The 25222-nt window shown below is 39.2% G+C and overlaps 1 protein-coding gene and 1 pseudogene across 13 annotated transcripts in view; one reads left to right on the plus strand and one right to left on the minus strand.

The window, feature by feature from the left end:
- MAPK14 (mitogen-activated protein kinase 14) overlaps positions 1 to 25222 on the plus strand; it is a 95272-nt gene that overhangs the window by 41013 nt on the left and 29037 nt on the right. For all 13 annotated transcript variants that reach the window (XM_063604866.1, XM_003818916.7, XM_055113540.2 and 10 more), the window contains exons 4-8: positions 4147 to 4258; positions 4965 to 4994; positions 5323 to 5370; positions 7126 to 7240; positions 7815 to 7886. In XM_063604866.1, coding sequence (XP_063460936.1) covers positions 4147 to 4258; positions 4965 to 4994; positions 5323 to 5370; positions 7126 to 7240; positions 7815 to 7886 — 377 coding nt within the window. The remainder of the gene's footprint in view (positions 1 to 4146; positions 4259 to 4964; positions 4995 to 5322; positions 5371 to 7125; positions 7241 to 7814; positions 7887 to 25222) is intronic.
- LOC129397955 (ADP-sugar pyrophosphatase-like) lies at positions 7893 to 23682 on the minus strand (annotated as a pseudogene).

Consider the following 25222-nt stretch of genomic DNA (forward strand, 5'->3'; position numbering starts at 1 on the left):
GGAGGTGGGGAGGAAGAGGGCGGGGGCAGTGGTGCTGGTCTTAACAATTGGGTATTATCCAAGAAGTATAAATGAAGCTGTAAAATGGGGTGCTGTCTAGAGTACTGAAAAGCATTCATGACAGAGTTCTTCCTTCTTGCTGTCACAGTACATTTTACTCACAGGAGTCACATTGAGAAATGTGATTTGTGCTCTCTATACTTTGATTAAATTTAAAGAAGACCAACTTCACAAGAAAAGTGAAAAACAAGATTTGTATCAGTCCATGAAATTGTTTTCAGCTTTTAGCCTAATAAAGTCCAACTGAACTTAATTCCTTTGTAAAGATGTGAGAACTAGATAGCTTTCCAACCATACTCAAGTCTAACCTTCCTTAATTTACTTTACTTAATTTACTTTAGGTGTTATATACATTGACAATATTAGGCATGTCTTTACTAAAATGTAATTGACTATGCTTTCCAGAAACAAATACTATAGAAATTATGTGACTCTCCATTAATGCCTCTTTTGGAATGTGCGTCTTAAAATGTGCTCATTTATATTCCTTGCCCCCCATCCTGTTCATTATTTTTAGAAGTTGGTGCATCTTCCATAAACAATCAGCAACTTTGCATGATGCTTGCTTTTGTCCCCTGTTGTAAGACTTATTTTGAAAATCTTTCTATATGGGAGTTAGAATGTAACAATTGGTGGTCATGGATTGGTCTTTGGGCCTCCTGGAAACAAGTATAGTGATTAAGTTAGTTCCTGCAAGATGCTTCTGCCATAAATAATGCCTTTCAGTTTATTTCATTGTAGCTTAGTAGTAATGCTTGATAGTTATTACTATATAGACTGATTAATCTTATAAACGTACATAATGTTTTGGCAGTCTCACCCTCGTTCTAAATTTTGGTGATAAAATGGATGTGGTCTCTGAGGGGGAAAAGATTTGAGAGAAATTACATAGTGGTAAACTGTTCTAATTAAAAGCTCTTTCCCTCTCTCTCTCTCTGTTGCCATGCAGTCAGTGGTCCTCTGGCTGCCTAAGATTTCTTAACTCACTGGTAACCATTTACACATAATAGCTGTACTTGAAGTTGCTATGGTTTCATTAGTAGTTTTGCCTAACCTTTGTGAACTGGCTCAGGCCTATTAGTTAGGACTAGTATTATTTTTATTTAAAAATAAGTTATGTTTGTCTCTTCTCCATAAAATTATTTAGAAAAGTTCAAAGAATAACCCTCTTATTATCCAATGTCAAAAAATATAATTATGTGCAAAGTAGTCTTATACGACCGAAATTAGATTCTGTCTTCCTCAGCTCATGCATCAATTTAGGGTTAAAAAATACAGTAACTGTGATTAGGACAGAATACTGCTATGTTCTTGCCAGCCTGAGAACTTTGTTAAGATTAACTTTGATAGTAAATACAGTATTGAGAATTATTAAGGAAATTATTCAGACATATTGCTTCCCTAGTTATTGTGACATTTATAAGAGTTTTTTAAAAGGTCATTCCCTTGATGTAAATTTTGTATCAGCTGAAAGAATTGTTGGAAGAATATGTGCTGTGATTAAGATCATGGTCTGTGGGGTCAGTTAGTTTTAGATCCAACTCCTGACATTACTACTCTTTTTGACCTTGAGTAGATGGCTTATCCTTATTCTGTCTCTATTTCCTTGTCAATGAAATGGGAACGCTAATGGACATTATCTCACAGAGTTATTGGGAAGAGTACATGAGACATAATGAGTACATGGACATAATAAACTGCTTGCTGCAGTGCTGGACACAGAATAAGTGCTAGTTAGTGCCTTTGGTTATGTTGTGTTGAGATTGGAACATTTCTTAAAACGTTTCAGTCTCATTTACTTATTAATTACATTTAGAGTCTACTCTTTCCTCAAGGCCGTATAAACATGCAAGTTTTAAAAATATGAAATGCTAACATCTTAAGGTTGCAACTGGGTTAAGTCCTGTTGATCTTCATGAAATTGAGAACTGACCATGGCAGCCCTACCAGGAAATTATGACAGAGAAAAAAATTCCATTCCTCTTGGAGGACAGAAAGTAATAAATATAGTGTATTAGTTGTGTGTGTAGGTATATAAAGAGAGGTCACACACACACGTTTATTCTTATAATATATTAATAATAGATCTAAATTACTGACCTGCTTTCTTCCCTCCAAAATTCATAAAAAAATGAAAATAGAAATGAAATCAGCATTCTTTATAGCTCAGCTGATATATATTATTACCCAATCTCAGGAATAGGAATGATTCTTAGACAGTAAATAAAACTTACACTTATTTAAAAAAATTCAGCCTCTTAGCCAGGCACGGTAGCTCACGCCTGTAATCCCAGCACTTTGGGAGGCCATGGTGGGCGGATCACTTGAGATCAGGAGTTCGAGACCAGCCTGGCCAACATGATGAAACCCCGCCTCTACTAAAAATACAAAAATTAGCCAGGCATGGTGGCGAGTACCTGTAATCCCAGCTACTCGGGAGGCTGAGGCAGGAGAATCGCTTAATCCCAGGAGGCGGAGGTTGCAGTGAGCCGAGCTTGTGCCACTGCACTCTAGCCTGGGCGACAGAGCAAGGCTCTGTCTCAAGAAAAAAAAAAAAAAAATCAGCCTTTTTAGAACCGATCTACTTTTTATGTTTCCATAGCTGTGTAATACAGTAATGAGTGGGTTAAGGCATTGTGTCTAGAATATGTGTGGTGAACCTGTTGGACTTGAATGTAATCATTCCCTAATCTTACCACATAAAGATGGGATTAATAACCAGCACCACACCTGTGAGGAGAAATTCTGGAATGCCTCATCTTGCCTCCAGATAAAACATGTTCCTCCTTCCTTTAAGGTAAATGCAGGAATATTGTCAATGAACAAAATCCTTTCACTAGTCATTCCTGAAAAAGAATTACAGTTTGAAAATAAAAAAATACTCCTATTTTAGAACCTATAATGTGGAAGACTTATAATCAGGTGAAAATGTAGCGGTGGATTTAAAACTACAAGATACTTAATTATAGCCATGCAGTGAGTTATACTATATATTTGTCATGCAAGAATAACATTTGTAAGAAAACTGATACTGACACATGTATCTTTCTAATCCCTACCTTTGCTTTTTTTGTTTTCTTTTCTCTTTTATTTTTTGTAGAGATGGGGTTTCCCTGTGTTGCCCAGGCTGATCTCACACTCCTGCCTCAGCCTCCCAAAGTGCTAAGATTATAGGTGTGAGCCACAAAGCTTGGCCTGGTTTCTTTTTTCTTGAGATAACCTGGAAAAAGATATGTCAAGTAGGAATAAGTATGTAAATGTTTAGAATAGATGGCAGGTAGTTAAAGTTAGAATAGTAATGTTGGGAGGCTAAATTGGGAGGATCACCTGAGACCAAGAGTTAGAGCCCAGCCTGAGCAACATAGTGAGACCCCATCTCTACAGGAAAATTTAAAAAAATTAGCTGTGCGTGGTGGTGCACACCTTTAGTCCTAGCTACTCGGAAGGCTGAGGTAGGAGGATCACTTGAGCCCAGGAGTTTGAGGTTGCAGTGAATTACTATGATTGCTCCACTGCATGACAGAGCATGACCCTGTCTCTAAAAAAAAAGAAAAGTAAAAGAATAGCGATGTTGAAAATGAGGTAATGAGGTGCCCTTCCCCCCAAAAAATGAGTAGTTGTTAGCTTTTAGCTGTCATCGTGGTACAGCTACCATTTTAAGGGAAGGGTAGCCTTCCCTTAAAAACTTAGAAAAGTCGGGCCGGGTGCGGTGGCTCACGCTTGTAATCCCAGCACTTTGGGAGGCTGAGGCGGGGGGATCATGAGGTCAGGAGATCAAGACCATCTTGGCCAACACGGTGAAACCTCGTCTCCACTAAAAATACAAAGATTAGCCGGGCATGGTGGTGGGCACCTGGAGTCCCAGCAACTCAGGAGGCTGAGGCAGGAGAATGGCGTGAACCTGGGAGGCGGAGGTTGTAGTGAGCTGAGATTGCGCCACTGCACTCCAGCCTGGCAGTAGAGCGAGACTCCATTTCAAAAACAAAAACAAAAACCAAAAAAACCAAAAAACTTATAAAAGTCTTCTGAAGATAAGAACTTTCTTAGGGGTTCTAGATTGTTATGTAACTTTTCACTAATTTCTAGGTATCTGGTGACCCATCTCATGGGGGCAGATCTGAACAACATTGTGAAATGTCAGAAGCTTACAGATGACCATGTTCAGTTCCTTATCTACCAAATTCTCCGAGGTCTAAAGGTACAGATAATACAAGTAATAATTTTTTAAAATGAATTCTCCCTTTCTCCCCTCCTTTTAGGGCTTAAACAAACAAGTAAACAACTTTTCTAATGGAAAATTCAAACACATAAAATCACAGGTAAAGGTCATATAGTACAGTAAACTGCCATGTTCACTCAGTGACAACAGTTACCGACATATGGCCAATCATGTTTCTTTTGTATTTCCCAAGCCCTGGATTATTTTAAAGCAAGTCTAGACATTATATAATACCATCCATAGATACTTCAGTATGCATATCTGAAAGATAAGGACTCTTCATTCTTACATCTAAACAATAATTTATTGATGTAATCTAATATCTGGTCAGCGTAATGTTGAGATTTTCAAAAAATCCTCAAGAAAGACTGATTTATTTGTTGGAGGGGCAGATAAACAGTGTTTTAAAATTAAACCCATCTTTGATATTTAGCTGCTTTGAGTCCTTATTGAGCTCCAGAGTGCCAACCAGAAAATAGATTAAAAGCTCAACTGAGTGGAGTCAATGGCTGTGGAAATTATAGTAATGGTAAATGTACACAATACTGATAGTTACTTATGCTGATTTCTAATCTTACTATTAACACTAGCAGTTCTTACTGATTCATGAAAATGTGCAGCAAATATGTTATATAATATGACAATAGAAGGTTGGAGGTAACTTTGACTTTTTTCTCTTTTGCAGTATATACATTCAGCTGACATAATTCACAGGGTATGTATTGTGACTTTGATTACATTATTTTGGGGAAGTGGGGTGAGAGTGGAAGAATGGCATTTAGCCAAGATCCTAATCTAAACTTTAGCCATTGAAATGTTGATTGATTGCAACTTTACTGTAGGTTTAAGCTGATTAAAGAAAGAAGATGTGTAGTTTTTTTCTATGTAAGGCTAACTTGGACTGGATATTGACTGTAGGATGGAGATTGTCTTTTGATAGCTGGATGAAGTCTTTTATGTCTGGATCCTCATTATTACCTGTAGGGGGAGAATTGATCATGCATCATAAAGTTGATCCTGTCTTCCCTGTATTTGCTTCCTAGGACCTAAAACCTAGTAATCTAGCTGTGAATGAAGACTGTGAGCTGAAGGTAAAATGAAGAGACAGTGTTCATTGTTTGCTTTACTTTGAGATTATATGTTTGACTAAGCAGGCAGACTTTCATAGGGAGTAGATTTGTGAGCCATGACTATCTGAAATTCGTATTATTTTTATTATCAGACTTTGAAATTTAAACCATTTCTGAATAAGCTAAGTGACATTGAAAGTGGCATCACTTGTTTTTATTTTAACATAAAGTTAAATTATAAATTTAATATATTAGTCATAATAAAGGAGGATAATAGTCAAATATCAAGTAAGCAGTCCCAAAGAGGTGATAACTAGATTAAATACATTTCTAAGAGGAGAAATGGCAGAAACCCACTCACTCAAAATAATTCAAATAAAAAATAAGTGAATTAATTGTTTCTAAAGAGCAAGCAGCTCTAGAACTTTTGTTCCATTTCATTTCATTTTTTTAACTTGAAAAAATGTCTGTACATTAGAATGCACCATTTCATTTGGCAAAATTATATATCCACTTAACTCACATTTATGATAAAGACCATTTCTTTTTTTTTTCTTTTTTTTTGGGATGCAGTCTCACTCTGTTGCCCAGTCTAGAGTGCAGTGGTGCGATCTTGGCTCACTGCAACCTCTGCCTCCCGGGTTCAAGCGATTCTCCTGCCTCAGCCTCCCGAGTAGCTGGGACTACAGGTGCATGCCATCACACCCGGCTAATTTTTGTATTTTTAGTAGAGATGGGATTTCACCATGTTGGCTAGGATGGTGTCGATCTCCTGACCTCGTGATCCACCTGCCTCGGCCTCTCAAAGTGCTGGGATTGCAGGTGTGAGCCATTGCTCCCAGCCAAGAACATTTGGATTACTTTAAAAAGTTTATGGCCAGGCGTGGTGGCACATGCCTGTAATCCCAGCACTTTGGGAGGCCAAGGCGGGTGGATTATGAGGTCAGGAGATAGAGACCATCTTGGCCAACATGGTGAAACCTCATCTCCACTAAAAATACAAAAATTTAGTTGGGCATGGTGGCGGGCACCTGGAGTCCCAGCTACTTGAGAGGCTGAGGCAGGAGAATGGCGTGAACCTGGGAGGCAGAGCTTGCAGTGAGCCGAGATTGTGTCACTGCACCCCAGCCTGGGCGACAGAGCAAGACTCCGTCTCAAAAAAAAAAAAAAAAAAAAGTTTATTGTGTCCCTTCCTAGTCAATCCCTACCCCTCCACCCCTAACTCTGGCTCCAGGCAACTATGGATCTGCTTCTAACACTATAGATTAGGTTTATCTTTTCTGGAGTTTCATGTAAATGGAATCATATAGTGTGTATTTTTGTGTGTCTGGCCTTTGCTTGGTGTAATGATTCGGTATTGTTGTGTGTGTCAGTGGTTTCTTCCTTTTTATTGGTAATAGTATTTTGTTTCATGAACATAACAGAATTTTTAAATCTATCCACCTGCTGATGGACATTTGCTTGAGTTTGAGGCTGTGTAAAGCAACTGTGAATGTTTATGTGAAAACCTTTGTATGGACGTAAGTTCTCATTGCACTTGATTAAATACCTGGGAGTGACATTTTTGTTTTGCTTTTTGTAATTTCATTTTAAGTTCTTGCTGTATATTTACCATACATTCTAAGTATGGACCAGGAAATCTCTTTATGAAAGTGCTGTTTTGTTCTCCTTTTTAATAAGGCAACAGAGGTTTGTTTGTTGTTGTTGTTTTGTTTTTTTTTTTCCCTGCCTGTTTCTAAGTCTTAGCAGTTTGTCTGTTCCTCTTCTGCCCTTTAGATTCTGGATTTTGGACTGGCTCGGCACACAGATGATGAAATGACAGGCTACGTGGCCACTAGGTGGTACAGGGCTCCTGAGATCATGCTGAACTGGATGCATTACAACCAGACAGGTATTACTCGCCTTGGTTATTTAGGGCCTTATTTAATTCCATGTTGGATGCATTTGGGATTCTCAGAAATAGAGATGGTGGGAGTCGGAAGAAATGTCTTTTCTTCCCTCAGTGATCCTTTTAAAGCCTGCAAGTAAAAATATTTCACTTCCTCAGATGGGGAAGTGGGGTTTTATACACAGCTTTTAAACCTTGTGATTTAGCAATTGGGTTTTTATTTATTTAGATTTTGAATATATTCTCTGAGTACTTATACCTAAAGACAATTAGTCCATAATTTTAACCCCTCAATGTTACTTGGAAGAATCTACCATTCTACTAATAAGAAACTTGCCCCTTTTTAAACAGCTTATTTCTCTTAAGTGTGTTTTGACTTACCCCACCTTTGAACAGCCCTTTAGTCAGGTGAAGATCTTAGTAAGCTATTTATTTCTGTAAAAATGAGTATGATTGTTGAGCCTCAGATGTCTTAAATAGTAATTTGAATATTTCACCCCTAGTTACGGTTTCATTTGTTGCCAAGAATTGTAACAGTGACATTGCATATACTTTTACTTCTTTTTAATTTTGCCAGTTGATATTTGGTCAGTGGGATGCATAATGGCCGAGCTGTTGACTGGAAGAACATTGTTTCCTGGTACAGACCGTATCCTTTAAAAAGTTTTGGATTCTTGTTTCTTATCTGTATTCCAGTGTCCATGGGTGTATACTCCTTTTACTTATCTCCAGGGAAGACTCTCAGTATTTTGCTTTTATAGTCTAGATAATGCATTACGAGGTCTTTCTTCAAACTGAGTAGCTTGCCTTGCCAAGAAAGAGGCTTCAGTTTACTTTTGTGAGTTGGAAAAATTCCTCATAAGTTGAAAAACCCATCAAGTCTGTCTTCTTTTTGCAACAGTCCCTTATTAATCATCCCACAGCAGTTCTGAGACCTGAGCATACTCATGAGAAACTCCAGATCCCAGTGACAGTTTTAGTCTACTTGTGTAAACACTTAATGAGCACAAGATACCCATTTATAAATGAAGGGCATCTTGCTGTTATGTTTATGTATTAAAAGGGCTGTGTTTGGTACCTGCAATGATATACTGCTTACTTGTTATGTTTGTTGTTTGACAACAAATAGTAAAAGCAAGAAGTGAAAAGGTTACCATGTAATGTACTTTTGTTTTTCCAGCACAACTTTTTCCCAGATTGCAGCCAAACCCTAATTTACTCCAAGACTTACTGTCTAGTTTATGGTTTATTATAGCCCCTTTATTTTAGCTCCTTTCCTATCTGCGGTATGCTTGTTTCATGGTTTAGTATTAATGTCATGAAAAATGTGGTCTGTTGGAACTCTCATCAGTTCTACTTATGGAAGATGTTTGGGTGAGAAAGATTGTTAAAATATATGTCTAGAATTAGTTTTGGGGATTTTTTCTTTTTTTAATAGAATTGAGTTAACTAGCCTTCAGGTGGTTTTGGTTGGGCGATATTAGACATGCTACCTCTGATCTATTATGCCTAGAGATCTAAAAGCTGTTTTAGTCCCTTACCTAAATAAACTAATTGAGTTTATAAACCAGAATGTCAATTCACTTGCTTACAGTTTGGGATATACTTCTGTAATGGCTATGATGTTCATGATATCTACCCACTTGTTCTAACTATCTTCTGCTAGAGAGAATGTACTTTCATTATGAACTGAAAAAACCTCTATTTCTCAGGTAAAGCTGTTTCTTTCTCTCTGAATATTAGGATTGATAACAGAGTTCAGTCTCCCTGTATTTAGCTTACCTTATTACTCCCTACCTCTGGATTTTAAATTAGTTTAATACCTGGTGTTTCTCCTTTGTCCTTTGTTTCATTCACCTTGTATCTGTTTCTCAGAAATTTGGTATATATATATTACAGTCCAAGGTAAGAGAATTAGGGAAAATTCATACTTCCCCCTTTCCTCAGGTACATATCTCAGAGTCCCATCCTTGCTTTGTCCTCTAGAGTAGCTGCTGTCCTGATGCTATTCTCTGTTCCCCGCTCCCCTTCCTCTTCTTGTGTCTGTATCTCCAGCTACCATTTAGTCAGTCACAGACCTCCATGCCAGTGTAGACACACAAGGTGGCAGAGAGGGAAAGGCAGTATAACATACAGGTTAAGCACATGCTCTGGAGCCAGATTTCCTGGATTTAGATCTTAGCTCTTTTATTTCCAGCTATGTAACTGAGTAAGTTTCCTAACCTCTATTTCTCTCAGTTTCCTTAACCGTAAAATGATAATAATCATACATACTCACAAGGTTGTCGTAAGAATTCAGCCAGAAAATAACTGGAAAGTACTGAGACGAGCCTGCCAGTAAATGTTAGCCATCATGTTCAGTAATGGCCTTGCAAAACAGATTACCCCTTCACCCTCTCACTTAATTGTCTACCTATGAATCATTAATGTTTTGTTTTGTTTTTAATTCTGTGATAGGTAGGAAAGGATGGAACTCCTTGGCAGACTAGTGTTAGAAAGTTTTCGAAGCAGTGTGAGTCTTGTACCTTTGTGGTCCTGTCTCACAGACACCTGTCTATTCCCTGACCCTTTTAAATGCTAACTTTCTGCCTGTAGGAAATCTTCCCTTTGTGCTTAGGGCTTTTTCTTCTGTGAGCTTTAGATAAACAACCTAGTGTTTAAACTTTTTAATAAGGGATTCATTTTTTAATACATGAGAATTCATTTCAAAATTTTGGTTTTAGTTATTTATTTTATTCTACTTGGCTCTTTTTCAGACAGATGTTCTCTCCTGGATTGTAAAAGTCGAATTCAAAGGATTTTTATTTGTAATATACTTAACCTTTCTCTTGTAAGTTGCCATCTGTGTAGATACAGCTTTGATTGCCTGACAAGAGGAAAATGTTTCCCATTATCTTTTCCTGCCTGAACTATACGGTCACTTGTGTTCCAGCATAGTGGTTCTTAACCCTCATAGTGTGTCAGAATCACTTTGCAGAGCTTTTAAAAACTCTAGATGCCTGGGGACCACCCTAAAGACTCCATTTTGTTGTCATGGGTCAAAGCACAGTCTTCTAGTTTGCAGCTAGTGTTGAGTACAACTAGAGTTTAACCCAGTTGAATTTTAGTTTAATCTTGGCTGGTCTTGAAGATGTTAGTAATCTCTATTCATTTTTTTTGAAAAGTACCAATGAGATCAGAAAGTTAATTAGAAAACATCTAGTTGGATCCCCTGTTTTTAATAGTTGGGGAAACCAAGACCCAGAGAATATAATCCAAAGCTACCTGTCACATAGGCCACAATTTCTTTTCCAATATTCTGTTCTTCGCTGTTCTTCTAATTTGCAGAACTCCTCTTTAAAAAACCTTTGGAGAATGTATTGGCCTCATACCCTCTTCCTTCAGCCTGAAAGACATGCACCTGCCACTTATTTATGATTTTTAAATGCAACCTCTAGAACAGGGGTGTCCAATCTTCTGGCTTCCCTGGGCCACATTGGAAGAAGAAATGTCCTGGGCCACACATAAAATACACTAATGATAGCCGATGAGCTTAAAAAAAATTGCAAAAAAAAAAATCTCGTAATGTTTTCAGAAAGTTTACAAATTTGTGATGGGCTGCATCCAAAGCCCTGGGCCACGTGCAGCCCGCAGGCCCTGGGTTGGAAAAGCTTGCTCTAGAAGGTACTCATTGTTTGAGTGTCCAGTTTTCTCCCTGTTTTCCTTATTTATTGATCATTTTGCATTTGGAATTGGTGGTTTGGGCTTGTAAGTAAGAAGTATGTACTAGAACTTTTGTGGTATTGCAAATGTTTTATATCTGTGCTATCCAATGTGGTGGTTATAGGCACCAGCTGCCTGTGGCTAATTATTAAGCAACTGAAATGCAGCTAGTGATGAGCAGTAACGTTGTGGAGAAGAAAAAAAAGAAATGTAGCTAGTTTAACTTGGAAATTGAATTGAAAATATTTTTGTGGTTAAATGTATTTATCATAAAATTTACCATTTTAACCTTTTTTTTTTTGAGACAGTCTTGCTTTGTTGCCCACGCTGGAGTGCCGTGGCATGATCTTGGCTCACTACAACCTCCGCCTCCCGGGCTCAAGCGATTCTCCTGCCTCAGCCTCCCAAGTAGCTGGGATTATAGGTGTGTACCACCATGCCTGGCTGATTTTTGTATTTTTAGTAGAGACAGGGTTTCACCATGTTAGCCAGGCTGGTCTCAAACTCCTGGCCTCAAGTGATCCGCCCACCTTAGCCTCCCAAATTGCTAGATTATAGGCACGAGCCACTGCACCCGGCCCCATTTTAACCATTTTAAGTTTACAATTCAGTGGCATTAATTACATTCATGATGTACAATCACTACTACTACCTATTTCCAGAATTTTTTCATCACCGCAGATGGAAACACTCAGCCCGTGAAACAGTAACTTCCCATTCTCCCCTCTGGTAACCTCTGTTCTTTCTGTCTCTGTGAATTTGCTTATTCTAGAAATTTCATAGAAGTAGAATCATATTATATTTGTCCTTTTGTTTCTGGATTATTTCACTTAGTATAATGTTTTCATGGTTCTTCCATGATGTAGCATGTATCAGAATACTATTCCATTGTAAGTATTTAATATATCCCACATTTTGTTGACCTGTTCATCTGTTAGTAGACAGTTGAGTTGTTTTTACCTTTGGCTATTGTGAATAATGCTGCAGTGAACATTGTCATACAAGCATCTGTTTGAGTCCCTGCTTTTGATTCTTTTGGTTATGTACCTAGGAGTGGAATTGTTGCATCATATGGTAACTCTATGTTTAACTTTCTGAAGAGCCACCAAACTCTTTTCCATAGTGTCTGCACCATTTTACATGCCCACCAGCAATGCATGAGGATTCCTGTATCTCCAAACTTGTTCTTTTTTTTTTTTTAATAGTCACCCAAGTAGTTACAAAGTGGTATCTCACTGTGGTTTTGATTTGCATTTCTCTCATGACTAATGATTTTGAGCATCTTTTCATCTGCTTATTGGCCATTTGTATGTCTTCTTTGGAGAAATGTCTATTCAAGTCTTGCCTATTCTTAATTAGGTTGTTTGTGTTTTTGTTGTTCAGTGGTGGTTCTTTATATATCTTAGACCCTTATCAGATACATGATTTTCACCTATTTTGTGGGTTGTCTTTTCACTTTCTTGATAATGTCCTTTGATACATAAAACATTTTTAATTTTGATAAAGTTCCAATTTATTTTTTTTCTGTCCTTGCTCATGCTTTTTTGATGTCATATTTTAGACTGTATTGCCAAATTCAAGGTCATGAATAATTTACCCCTATGTTTTCTACTAAGAGTTTTGTAACTACTAGGAATATAATAGGGTTTAGCTCTTATACTTAGGTCTTTGATCCATTTTGAATTAATTTTTATAGATGATGTGAGGTAGGGGCCCAACTTCATTCTTTTGCATCTGGAAGTCCAGTTATTCTAGCACCATAAAGAGACTATTACTTCCCCCATCAAATCAACATGGTACCCTAGGATTTCTCCTTAGTTTTTTGTTTCATTCACCTTTTACCTGTTTCTTAGAAATTTGGTATATATAATTAGCAGTACACGTGTGGGTTTAATTCTGGACTCTCAGTTCTATTCTATTGGTTTATATATCTATCCTTATGGCAATACCACACTGTTTTGATCACTGTAGCTTTATAGTAAGCTTTGAAATCAGGAAGTGTGAGTCTTCCAGCTTTGTTCTTCTTTTTCAAGATTGCTTTGACTATTCTGGGTCCCTTGTAATTTCATATGAATTTAACAATTGGCATTTCTATTTCTGCAAAAAAAAAGGCTTTAGAATTTTGATAGGGATTGTGTCAGATTTTTAGATCACTTTAAGTGATATTGACATCTTAACCACTATTAAGTCATCCTGTTCATGAACAAAGGATCTCTTTCCATTTATTTAAGTCTTTTTTTTTTTTTCAGCAGTGTTTTATAGTTTTCAGTTGTAAAGTATTTTACCTTGGTTAAATTTTTTCCTATGTATTTTATTATTTTTGCTGCGATTATAAATGGAAATTCTTTGGTGTGTTCATTGTTGATATATAGAAACCAAATTAATTTTTGATTGTTGATCTTACACCCTGCAAATTTGCTCAATTTATTTATTAGCTCTAGCAGCTTTCTTCTAGATTCTTTGTGATTTTCTATGTATAGGGTTATGTCATCTGCAAACAGAGATAGTTTTATTTCTTCCTTTCCAATTTAGATGCTTTTAATTCTTTCTCTTGTCTAATGTAATGGCTCTGTCTAGAACTTCTGCTACAACGCTGAATAGCAACAGTGAAAGTAGGCATCCTTGTCTTGTTCCTGTCTTAGGGGGAAAGCTTTCAGTCTCTTCCCATTGAGTATGATGTTAGCTGTTGGTTTTTCATAAATGCCCTTTATCATGTTGGGGAAGTTCTCTTCTTTGGTAGTCCATTTCACATTGCTATAAAGGAATACCTGAAACTAGGTAATTTATCAAGAAAAGAGGTTTATTTGGCTCACAGTTGCACAGCTGTAAAAGAAGCATTGTGCCGGCATCTGTTTCTGGTCAGGACCTCAGGAAGCTTTCACTTATGGTGGTAGGGGGAACAGGCATGTCACATGTCAAAGGAGGGAGCAAGAGAGATGCCAGACTCTTTTAAACAACCAGCATTTGCATGAACTAATAGAGCGAGAACTCACTCATTAATGTGGGGAGGGAACCAAGCCATTCATGAGGGATCCAAGACCCTAACGCCTTCAATCAGGCCCCACCTCCAACATTGGGGATCACATTTCAACATATTTGAAGGGGACAAAACATCCAAACCCTATCACCTTCTGTTCACAGTTTTCTGAGTATTTTTATCTGAATTTTAAATGTCATTAAAATTTTATTTAGATTACATTTAAACTTAATTACACATGGCTAGTGGTATTGGTTTATGCATTTTTAGATCTCTTCAAGTTATCTTCCTGTTCTACCTTTTTCTTGGGTTTTGTAATTAGTCTCCTTCTTGAAAGATTATTTTGGTACTGGTTGTTAGTAATTCCTGGATTTCCTTTAAAGATATAAGAAATACTGGGGAGGGGACAAGATGGACAACTAGAAATAGCTGCAATCAGAGGCTTCCAACAAGAAGAACGAAAACGGTGAGTGAATCCTGCACCAGCAACTGAGGTATTCACCTTCTCTCAATGGGACTGACTAGGTGGTTGGCATGACCCATGGAGAGTGAGGAAAAGCAGGGTGGAGCGACAGCCCACCTCGGAGCTGCAAAGGGCAAGGGGAGCTCCCACCCCAAGCCAAGGGAGGTGGTGAGTGATTGTTCTACCCTGTCCAGGAAATCATGCTTTTTCCAAGGATCTGTGCAACCTGTGATTCAGGAGATCCCCCTCATGAGCACATGCCACCAGGGCCTTGGGTCCCAAGCACAGAGCTGTGTAGGTTCTTGGTAGCCTCTTGGCTGGAGACTACATAAGACTACTGAGTTCCTTGGGGGAGGGGTTGCTGTCATCACTGCAGCTCCAGTCTGCTGTTTTCCCCTGCTGGTGCTGGAGAGACTGGGCGGTTGGGACCCAGAAGGAATTCCCTACAGTGCAGACTCTACAGTGGTGGTGGCACATCATGGCCAGACTGACTCTTTAGGCTGAACTCTGACTCATCCCCCTACACGGGGCAGGGCCTCTCTGCGGGAATTTCAGCAACTCCAGCCAGGGGTTTACAGACAGAATTCCAATCTCCCTGGGATGGAGCCCCTGGTGGGAGGGGTGGCCACAGTCTCCACAGATCAGCAGACTTAGTCTTTCCCCTTGCTGGCTCTGAGGAATCCAGGCAGTCTGGATGAGTGAGATTCCCCCCAGTGCAGCACACCCCCTCCACCAAGGGGCAGCCAGAGTGCTTCGTTAGGTGGGCCTGTGCCTCTTGACTGGATGAGACCCCTCCAACAGGGGTCACCAGACACCTTATACAAGAGCGTTCCCACTGGCATCAGGTTGGTGCCCCTCTGGGACGGAGCTCCCAGAGGAAGGAACAGGCAGCCATCTTTGCTGTTCTGCAGTCTCCACTGGTGACACCTCCAGGTACAGGAGGGACCCAGGCAAAGAGAGTCTGGAGTGGACCCCCAGCAAACTGCAGCAGCCCTATGGAAGAGGGGCCTGACTGTTAAAAGCAAAACAAATGGAAAGCAACAACAACATCAACAAAAAGGTCCCCACCAAAACCCCTCCAAAGGTTAGCAGCCTCAAAGTTCAAAGCTAGATAAAGTCATGAAGATAAGAAAGAATCAATGAAAAAACGCTGAAAACTCAAAAAGCCAGAGTGCTTCTTTTCCTCCAAATGATCACAACACCTCTCTGGCAAGGGCACAGATGTGGGCTGAGGCTGAGATGGATGGATTGACAGAAGTAGACTTCCGAAGGTGGATAATAATGAATTTCACTGAGCTAAAGGAGCATGTTCTAACCCAATGCAAAGAATCTAAGAACCATGATAAAACATTACAGGAGCTGTTAACCAGAATAACCAGTTTAGAAAGGAACATAAATGATGGAGCTGAAAAACACAACATGAGAACTTCATAATGCAACCACAAGTATCAATAGCCAAATAGACCAAGTGGAGGAAAGAATTTCAGAGCTTGAAGACTGTCTTGCTGACAAGATAAGAGAAGAATGAAAGGAATTGAGCAAAACTTTTGAGAACTATGGGATTATGTAAAAAGACTGAACCTGCGAATGATAGGGGTACCTAAAAGAATTGGGGAGAAGGAAACAAGTTGGAAAACACACTTCAGGATATCACCCAGGAGAACTTCCCCAACCTAGCAAGACAGGCCAACATTCAAATCAGGAAATCCCTAGAGAACCCCAGTAAGCTACCCCATGAGAAGATCAACCCCAAGATACATAATCATCAGATTCTCCAAGGTTGAAATGAAGGAAAAAATACTAAGGGCAGCCAGAGAGAAAGGCTAGGTCACCTACAAAGGGAAGCCCATCAGGCTAAGAGTGGACCTCAGCAAAAACCCTACAAGCCAGAAGAGATTCGGGGCCAATATTCAACATTCTTAAAGAATTTCCAACCCAAAATTTCATATCTGGCCAAACTAAGCTTCATAGTCGAAGAAATAAAATCCTTTTTAGACAAGCAAATGCTGAGGGAATTCGTCACCACCAGGCCTGTCTTGCAAGAGCTCCTGAAGGAAGCACTAAATATGGAAAGGAAAAACTTACTGGCCACTACAAAAACACACTGTTTTCTTTTACCAGTAACACTATGAAGCAGTTACCTCAACAAGTCTGCAAAATAACCAGCTAGCATCATGATGATAGGATCAAATTCACACATAAAAAATATTAACCTTAAATGTAAGTGGGCTAAATGCCCCAATTAAAAAACACAGAACTGCAAGCTGGATAAAGAATCATGACCCATCAGTATGCTGTTGTATTCAAGAGACCCATCTAACATGCAAAGACATACAAAGGCTCAGAATAAAGGGATGGAGGAAAATTTACCAAGCAAATGGAAAGCAGAAAAAGGCAGGGGTTGCAATCCTATTTTCTGACAAAACAGACTTTGAACCAGCAAATATCAAAAAAGACAAGGGCACTACATAGTGGTAAAGGGCTCAATTCAACAAGAAAAGCTAACTATCCTAAATATATATGCACCTAATACAGGAGCACCCAGATTTATAAACCAAGTTCTTAGAGACCTACACAGAGACTTAGACTCCCATACAACAATAGTGTGAGACTTTAATACCCCACTGTCAATATTAGACAGATCATCAAGCAGAAAATTAACAAGGATATTCAGGACTTGAACTCAGCTCTGGACCTGATAGATAGCTACAGAACTCTCTATCCAGAAACAACAGAATATACATTCTTCTCAGCAGCACATCGCACTTAGGCTAAAATTGATCACATAATTGGAAGTAAAACACTCCTCAGTAACTGCAAAAGAACTGAAAATATAACACACAGCCTCTCACACCACAGCACAATCAAATTAGAACTCAAGATTAAGAAACTCACCCAAAACCACACAATTACATGGAAATTGGACAACCTGCTCCTGAATGACTCCTGGATAAATAATGAAATTAAGGCGGAAATCAGAAGTTCTTTGAAACCAATGAGAACAAAGAGAACATACCAGAATCTCTGGGACACAGCTAAAGCAGTGTTAAGAGGGAAGTTTATAGCACTAAATGCCCACATCAAAAAGCTAGAAAGATCTCAAATTGACACCCTAACATCACAACTAAAAGAACTAGAGAACCAAGACCAAACAAACCCTAAAGCTAGCAGAGGACAAGAAATAACCAAGATCAGAGTGGAACTGAAGGAGACAGAGACACGAAAAACCCTTCCAAAAAAATCAGTGACTCCCAAGATCTGGTATTTTGAAAAACATAAAATAAAATAAAATAGACTCCTAGCTAGAGTAATGAAGAAAGAAGAATCAAATAGACACAATAAAAATGATAAAGGGGGTATCACCACTGACCCTGCAGAAATATGAACAACTATCAGAGAATACTATAAACACCTCTATGCAAATAAACTAGAAAATCTAGAAGAAATGGATGAATTCCTGGACACATATGACCTCCCAAGACTGAACCAGGAAAACGTTGAATCTACCAATAACAAGTTCTCAAATTGAGGCAGTAATAAATAGCCTACCAAGCAAGAAAAGCCCAGGACCAGACAGATTACAGCCAAATTCTACCAGAGGTACAAAGAAGAGCTGGTACCATTTCTTCTGAAACTATTCCAAACATACAAAAGGAGGGACTCCCCTGTAACTCATTTTATGAGGCCAGTATTATCCCAATACCAAAGCCTGCCAGAAATACAACAGAAAAAGAAAACTTCAGGCCAATATCCCTGATGAACATCGATGCAAATATCCTCAGTAAAATACTGGCAAACCAAATCCAGCAGCATGTCAAAAGCTTATCCATCCACCACAGTCAAGTCAGCTTCATCCCTGGGATGCAAGGCTGTTTTAACATATGCAAATCAATAAACATAATTGATCACATAAACAGAACTAAAGGCAAAAACCACATGATTATCTCAATGGATGCAGAAAAGGCCTTTAATAAAATTCAACATCCCTTCTTGTTAAAAACTCTCAGTAAACTAGGTGTTGATGGAACATACCTCAAAATAAGTCATGTAAGACAAACCCACAGCCAGTATCTTACTGAATAGGCAAAAGCTGGAAGCATTCCCCTTCAAAACTGGCACAAGGATGCCCTCTTTCCCTACTCCTATTCAACATAGCGTTGGAAATTCTGGCCAGGGCAATCAGGCAAAAGAAAGAAATAAAGGGTATTCAAATAGGAAGAGAGAAAGTAAAACTCTATTTGCAGGTGACATGATCCTATATCTAGAAAACCTTGTTGTCTCAGCCCAAAAGCTTCTTAAGCTGATAAGCAACTTCAGCAAAGTCTCAGGATACAAAATCAAAGTGCAAAAATCACAACTATTCCTATACACCAACAGTAGGCAAGCAGAGAGCCAAATCATGAATGAACTCTTATTCACAACTGCTAAAAGAGAATAAAATACCCAGAACTATAGCTATTAATAACAAGGGAAGTGAAGGACCTCTTCAAGGAGAACTACAAACCACTGCTGAAGGAAATCAGAGAGGACACAAACAAATGGAAAAACATTCTGTGCTCATGGATAGGAAGAATCAATATCATGAAAATGGCCATATTGCCCAAAGTAATTTATAAATTTAATGCTATTCCCATTAAACTACTGTTGACATTCTTCACAGAATTAGAAAAAAACTTTAAAATTCATATGGAACCAAAAAAGAGTCCATATAGCCCAAACAATTCTAAGCAAAAAGAACAAACCTGGAGGCATCACACTACCTGACTTCAAACTATACTACGAGGCTACAGTAATCAAAACAGCATGGTACTAGTACAAAAACAGACCAATGGAACAGAATAGAGATCTCAGAAATAAAACTGCACGTCTACAACCATCTGATCTTCAACAAACCTGACAAAACGAGCAATGAGGAAAGGATTCCCTATTTAATAAATGGTGCTGGGAGAACTGGCTAGCCATGTGCAGAAAATTGAAACTGGGCCCCTTCCTTACACCTTATACAAAAATTAACTCAAGATGGATTAAAGACTTAAATGTAGAACCCAAAACTATAAAAACCCTAGAAGAAAATCTAGGCAATATCATTAAGGACATAGACATGGGCAAAAATTTCATGATGAAAACATCAAAAGCAATGGCAACAAAAGCAGAAACTGACAAATGGGCTTCTGCACAGCAAAAGAAACTATCGTCAGAGTGAACAGACAACCTACAGAATGGGAGACAGTTTTTGCAATCTATCCATCTGACAAAAGTCTAATATCCAGAATCTACAAGGAATTTAAACAAATTTACAAGGAAAAAACCCATTAAAAAGTTGGCAAAGGGCCAGGCACAGTGACTCATGCCTGTAATCCCAGCACTTTGGGAGGCTGAGGCAGGTGGATCACGAGGTCAGGAGATTGAGATCATCCTGACTAATGTGGTGAAACCCCATCTCTACTAAAAATGCAAAAAATTAGCCAGGCATGGTGGTGTGCGCCTGTAGTCCCAGCTACTCAGGAGGCTGGGGCAGGAGAATGACGTGAACCCAGGAGGCGGAGCTGGCAGTGAGCTGAGATCACACCACTGCACTCCAGCCTGGGCGACAGAGCGAGACTCCATCTCAAAAAAAAAAAAAAAAAAAAAAAAATTGGCAAAGGACATGAACAAACACTTCTCAAAAGAAGACATTTATGCAGCCAACAAACATGAAAAAAAGCTCAGTGTCACTGACCACTAGAGAAATGCAAATGAAAACCACAATGAGATACTGTCTCATGCCAGTCAGAATGGTGATTATTAAAAAGTCAAGAAACAACAGATGCTGGTGAGGCTATGGAGAAATATGAACACTTTTACACTGTTGGTAGGAATGTAAATTAGTTCAACCATTGTGGAAGACTGGTGAAGTCCTCAAAGACCTAGAACCAGAAATAACATTTGACCCAGCAATCCCATTACTGGGTATATACCCAAAGGAATATAAATCATTCTGTTACAAAGATACATGCATGTGTATGTTGATTGCAGCAGTATTCACAATAGCAAAGACATGGAATCAACCCAAATGCCCATCAGTGATGGACTGGATAAAAAAACATGGTACATATACACCATGGAATACTATACACCCATAAAAAGGAATGAGATTGTGCCCTTTGCGGGGACACTGATGGAGCTTGAAGCCATTTTCCTCAGAAAGCCAAACACCACATGTTCTCACAAGTGGGAGCTGAACAATGAGAACACATGGACACATGGAGGAGAACAACACACGCTGGGGCCTGTTGGTGGGGTGGGGGTCAGGCGGAGGGAACGCATCAGGATAAATAGCTAATGCATGCGGGGCTTAACACCTAGGTGTCTTAAAGCCAATAATGTGTTATCAGATTAGAAATTATTCTTGTTTGTGACTTTGCAGAACCCTTCCATCTGGCCTAATAATAGTATTATTATTTTTTAAAGAATGAAGCCCTTTCTTAAAAGCCTAGTTGACTAGGGATATCAAGTGGACACAGCTGACAGAACTTTGTACTAGAAAGGAGGGAGGATACAGAATGTCTCTTCAGGTACAGTACTAACTTATTTCAAATACCATAGATCTTGAAATGAATAAGCCACTTTGAAAATTCTGTTACCAACGCTTAACACTCTGCAGCTTAAGGAAGAGAGAAAGTTTTATAGCCCTGTTATGCATCAAATACCGTTTTTCTACCAGAGATCACAGCCTTGGCTTGCTGTTATTTTCCTTTTCTCCATAATCAAGTGAATTTCCTTATGTGTAAAACCTTCTTTAATTTTAACAGAAATGGTGCTCTTAAGACATAATGGGTTAATGGAGCTGAGTTAAAATCCACTTGCCATCAGTTACTGCCCTGGTCTATGGGAGTTTTCCTAGTGTATTAAATTTGCTTCTTATATTTTTTTTTATTTCTTCTTTTGCAAACATGTTTTGAAATATTTCAGACATACTACTAGACAAAGAATAATAAACACCTCTGTTCATACTGTCCTGCTTGTGAGTTAAAACACTGGCAATAGAGCTAAAGCGTCTGGAGACCCTTCTCTCACATCTGCCCATCACTTTCAGTCATTGGTTTCAAATACTCTTTCTTTTTTTTTTTTTTTTTTTTTTTTGAGATGGAGTCTCACTCTGTTGCCTAGGCTGGAATGCAGTGGCGCAATCTCGGCTCACTGCAGCCTCCACCTCCTGAGGCTGGTCTAGAACTCCAGACCTCAAGTGATCTGCCCGCCTTGGCCTACCAAAGTGTTGGGATTACAGGTGTGGCCACTGCACCCTGCCAAATATTCTCCCTCTCTCTTTTTTTTTTTTTTTTGGAGACAGAGTCTCGCTCTGTCGCCCAGGCTAGAGTGCAATGGCGCAATCTCTGCTCACTGCAACCTCCACCTCCCGTGTTCAAGCGATTCTCCCTGCCTCCGCCTCCCGAGTAGCTGGGATTACAGGTGCACGTCATCACGCCCGGCTAATTTTTGTATTTTTAGTAGAGACAGGATTTTGCCATGTTGGCCAGCCTGGATGTTCTCTCATTTTTAAAAAGCAGTTTCACTTTAGACACCAAAAGCAAGTGTCCTAATAAATGCTGAAGAAGAAAAGTATTTTATTAGGTTATTTGCCCTTTCCTCTCTAACTTGAGAATACATTTTCTCAGAAAAAGGTAGAATCCTCAGATTTGTCCATAAACCAAGGGTCCCTTAAGAAATTTTCTTTGTGTTACAGTGAAAATGACTATTTTGACAACTTGGAAGATAAGGAGCTAGGCTAAGTCTTATTCTAGTCTATCCTGTCTGTCACCAGGAAGATTTCCTACCTTCCCAAAGGTTAGTGCTCCACTTCACCCCTACGTGGATTTATGTTTTTGAAAATTACTGCTCATGGCAGGTAGGTCCTGCAATTGGTCCTTTTATTCATCTTCAACTTTCTGGCCTGTGGAGTTTTTTAGGAGTGCCTGGAGCACTTAGAACTGACTAGAATATCCCTCTTTTACTTTCCCTAGAAATATCCTGTTATGCTTAGTTTTTTTGTTTTTTTTTTTCTTTACCTGTTCATTCTGACTGACTTGCTTCTGTTAAAGATGACTTCGTCTAAAGAGTAATCTTAGGCTTAAGTTGTTCTTTTCTTCATTTGTTTTAGAAAGATTCAGGAGATTTATGATTTAAATTTTGACGTTGTGATCATTACAATTAAAACACATTTTAAACTAATAGTAAAAATATTTTCTACCTAAGAGAAACAGGGCTAAACCTATTACAAAGGATGGCTCACTGTGGAAATAACTGATTGTCATGATGTGGTGAGTTTTGCTTTACTCCGCTAATGTGGCTACGTGACGCTCCTTCTGGTCTTAACTGCCTGGACAAATCATAGTGGCCTTATAGTAGCTGGTACTGTTGGAAGACTGGCCTGTATTTCAGTGGCTTTGCCAGCTTTTGAAGAACCCATGGTGATTTCTTCTGAGGTTTGCATGTTTTAACTTCCTTCATGCAAATGCTTTTAGTTACTAAGATTTTTATTTTATGTTGTGTGTTTTTCCATGGAGTATGGTCATTCTGTGTTTTGAGGGCAAGGCAGTGGGGTAAAGCTGAGTTGAAAAGCATAATATGGCTCATCTTTTCTTTTCTTTCTTTTTTTTTTTTCATTTTTTGCTGCTTTTATTTTACGAAAAAGCTAATTCAAATCTACATTAAACTAAGTTGAATACAAAGCCTTTGTGAAGAAGGCCTGGTAGTCTCATTTACAAAAATGGCCAGTGTCGTCTTTGGCCTTAAAATTTCAGGACGGGCACTTCAAATGGCTTCACATTTGCATGTTTCAGTGCTAGAGCATGGGAATAGACTCTGGCAACCACTGTAAGATGTTTTTCAGCTACGAGAGCATCGAGTCCCTGCAGCAGGTCATTCTTGGGTAACGAAATGACTTCCACAAATTCTCCATCCCCTGGCTTTGGCTTGGGCCTTACATTTTCTGCGTCATCTCCGTTAATGATTACTGTCACGATGTGTGTGGTACAGTTTGACAAACCTGGGTCCATATAGACCACTGGAGAACATTCGGCAGCGTCCCCTTTGTAGCCAGTTTCTTCCTCAAGCTCCCAAAGAGCAGCTGCTCCTGGGGTTTCACCATCTTCTATGAGTTCCCTGCAGGGAACTCTATGCAGTAGCCACCCATTGGTGGTCAGGACTGTTTCACCAGAACGATACACTCATAGTGAAGCATTCTCTGCAGCACAGGGATGACCGCTACATCATCACCAGTCTGTTCTTTCCTGGTCGTATGTTTCACTGAGTCCCAAGTTCCAGTTTTACCAATAGGAGCCATGTATGTTGTTTTTTCAAGTTTGACCCATTTTCCTTCTGAAATTAACTCCTCTGAAATAATATAGTGTTTCCATTCTGAGACAATTCAGTTGGTTCTTGGCTCTCCCTTTTCAAACTAGTCTTTACAGCCCTCAGGAGAGAAGTTCACCTCCAAAGTGTAGGAGTGACAAAGGGAAGAGGACAAAAGAACTACTGGAGGCAGCAGTGTCAGCATACGCCGGTGTCACGACTCAAGACGTCGGCACCTCCCGAGGTGCTGAAAGGATGTGCCATGGCTCATCTTTTCAAGTCAACCAGTAATTATCAAGCTGCTCTGTGGAAGGTGCTGGGGACAGGATGGTACCTGTCCTTAAAACCAGAATGATCAGACTCAGTGGAAAGAGAGTTACAAGAGTTACTTGAACAACTGTCTCTGATTATAAAATAAGATGGAGTGATAAATACACTAGAATAGAGTTATAGATAAGCTATTGAAAAAAATCCAAGAAGACTTCATGGCAGAGTTCTTGTTTGAATAGGACTTCAAAGTGTAAATAGGAATAGAAAAGGCTTGGAAGGACGGGAGAAGGGGGAGGTATTCTGGTTTATGAGTTACATAAATAAGTACTTGGAAGCTTAGAAGTGCCTGGAATATCTGATGTGAGTTGAAGCATTGAGTGCATTAAAGAATAATAATTTGAGCCAGAGTCAAACTAGGCTTGATTCTTCAGGCCTGATATTGTTTCATGCCAGCAGAGGTGGGAGAGAGAGGGTTTCCCAGCTCATTGATGTAATGAGCCACTGTGACTAATGGAAATTGCGTATTCTTCAGGTAGGTTGGGGTGAAATTCAGGTAGTTGAGAAATTCACAGCTCAGAGAGCCTGTCTTCCTTAGAGAGAGTATAAAAATTGACTCTCAGCCGGGCACGGTGGCTCACGCCTGTAATCCCAGCCCTTTGGGAGGCCGAGGCAGGCGGATCATGAGGACAGGAGATCGAGACCATTCTGGCTAACATGGTGAAACCGTCTCTACTAAAAATACAAAAAATTAGCCGGGTGTGGTGGCAGGCGCCTGTAGTCCCAGCTACTCTGGAGGCTGAGGCAGGAGAATGGCGTGAACCTGGGAGGTGGAACTTGCAGTGAGCCGAGATCGCGCCACTGCGCTCCAGCCTGGGCGACAGAGCGAGAGACTCCGTCTCAAAAAAAAAAACAAAAAAAACTGACTCTCATTGTTAAGTAGTCAGAAAGAAGTCTCTTAAACAAGAGTACCAATATCAAAAGCTTCATTTTAGAGATTACTTTTGATGCATATATTGTAAAGCCACTTGTTTGAGATTCGAAGTAGTCAAGATTTTTCCCATATATGATTTACTTTATCTTGTGGTGGCTACCCAGTTAAATATATTCCTGAAGAGTGTTAATGTGAGGAAACTAAATTTTTTGAATTGAGTCATTTTAGATGAGCAAGAATTTTTTTTACTGATTTCTATTGTAATATAATTAATCTGATTATTTTAGAGCAAGACAGTATCCATCCCACCCC

This window comes from Pan paniscus, chromosome 5 (genome assembly GCF_029289425.2).
Source record: "Pan paniscus chromosome 5, NHGRI_mPanPan1-v2.0_pri, whole genome shotgun sequence".
Taxonomy (NCBI): Eukaryota; Metazoa; Chordata; class Mammalia; order Primates; family Hominidae; genus Pan; species Pan paniscus.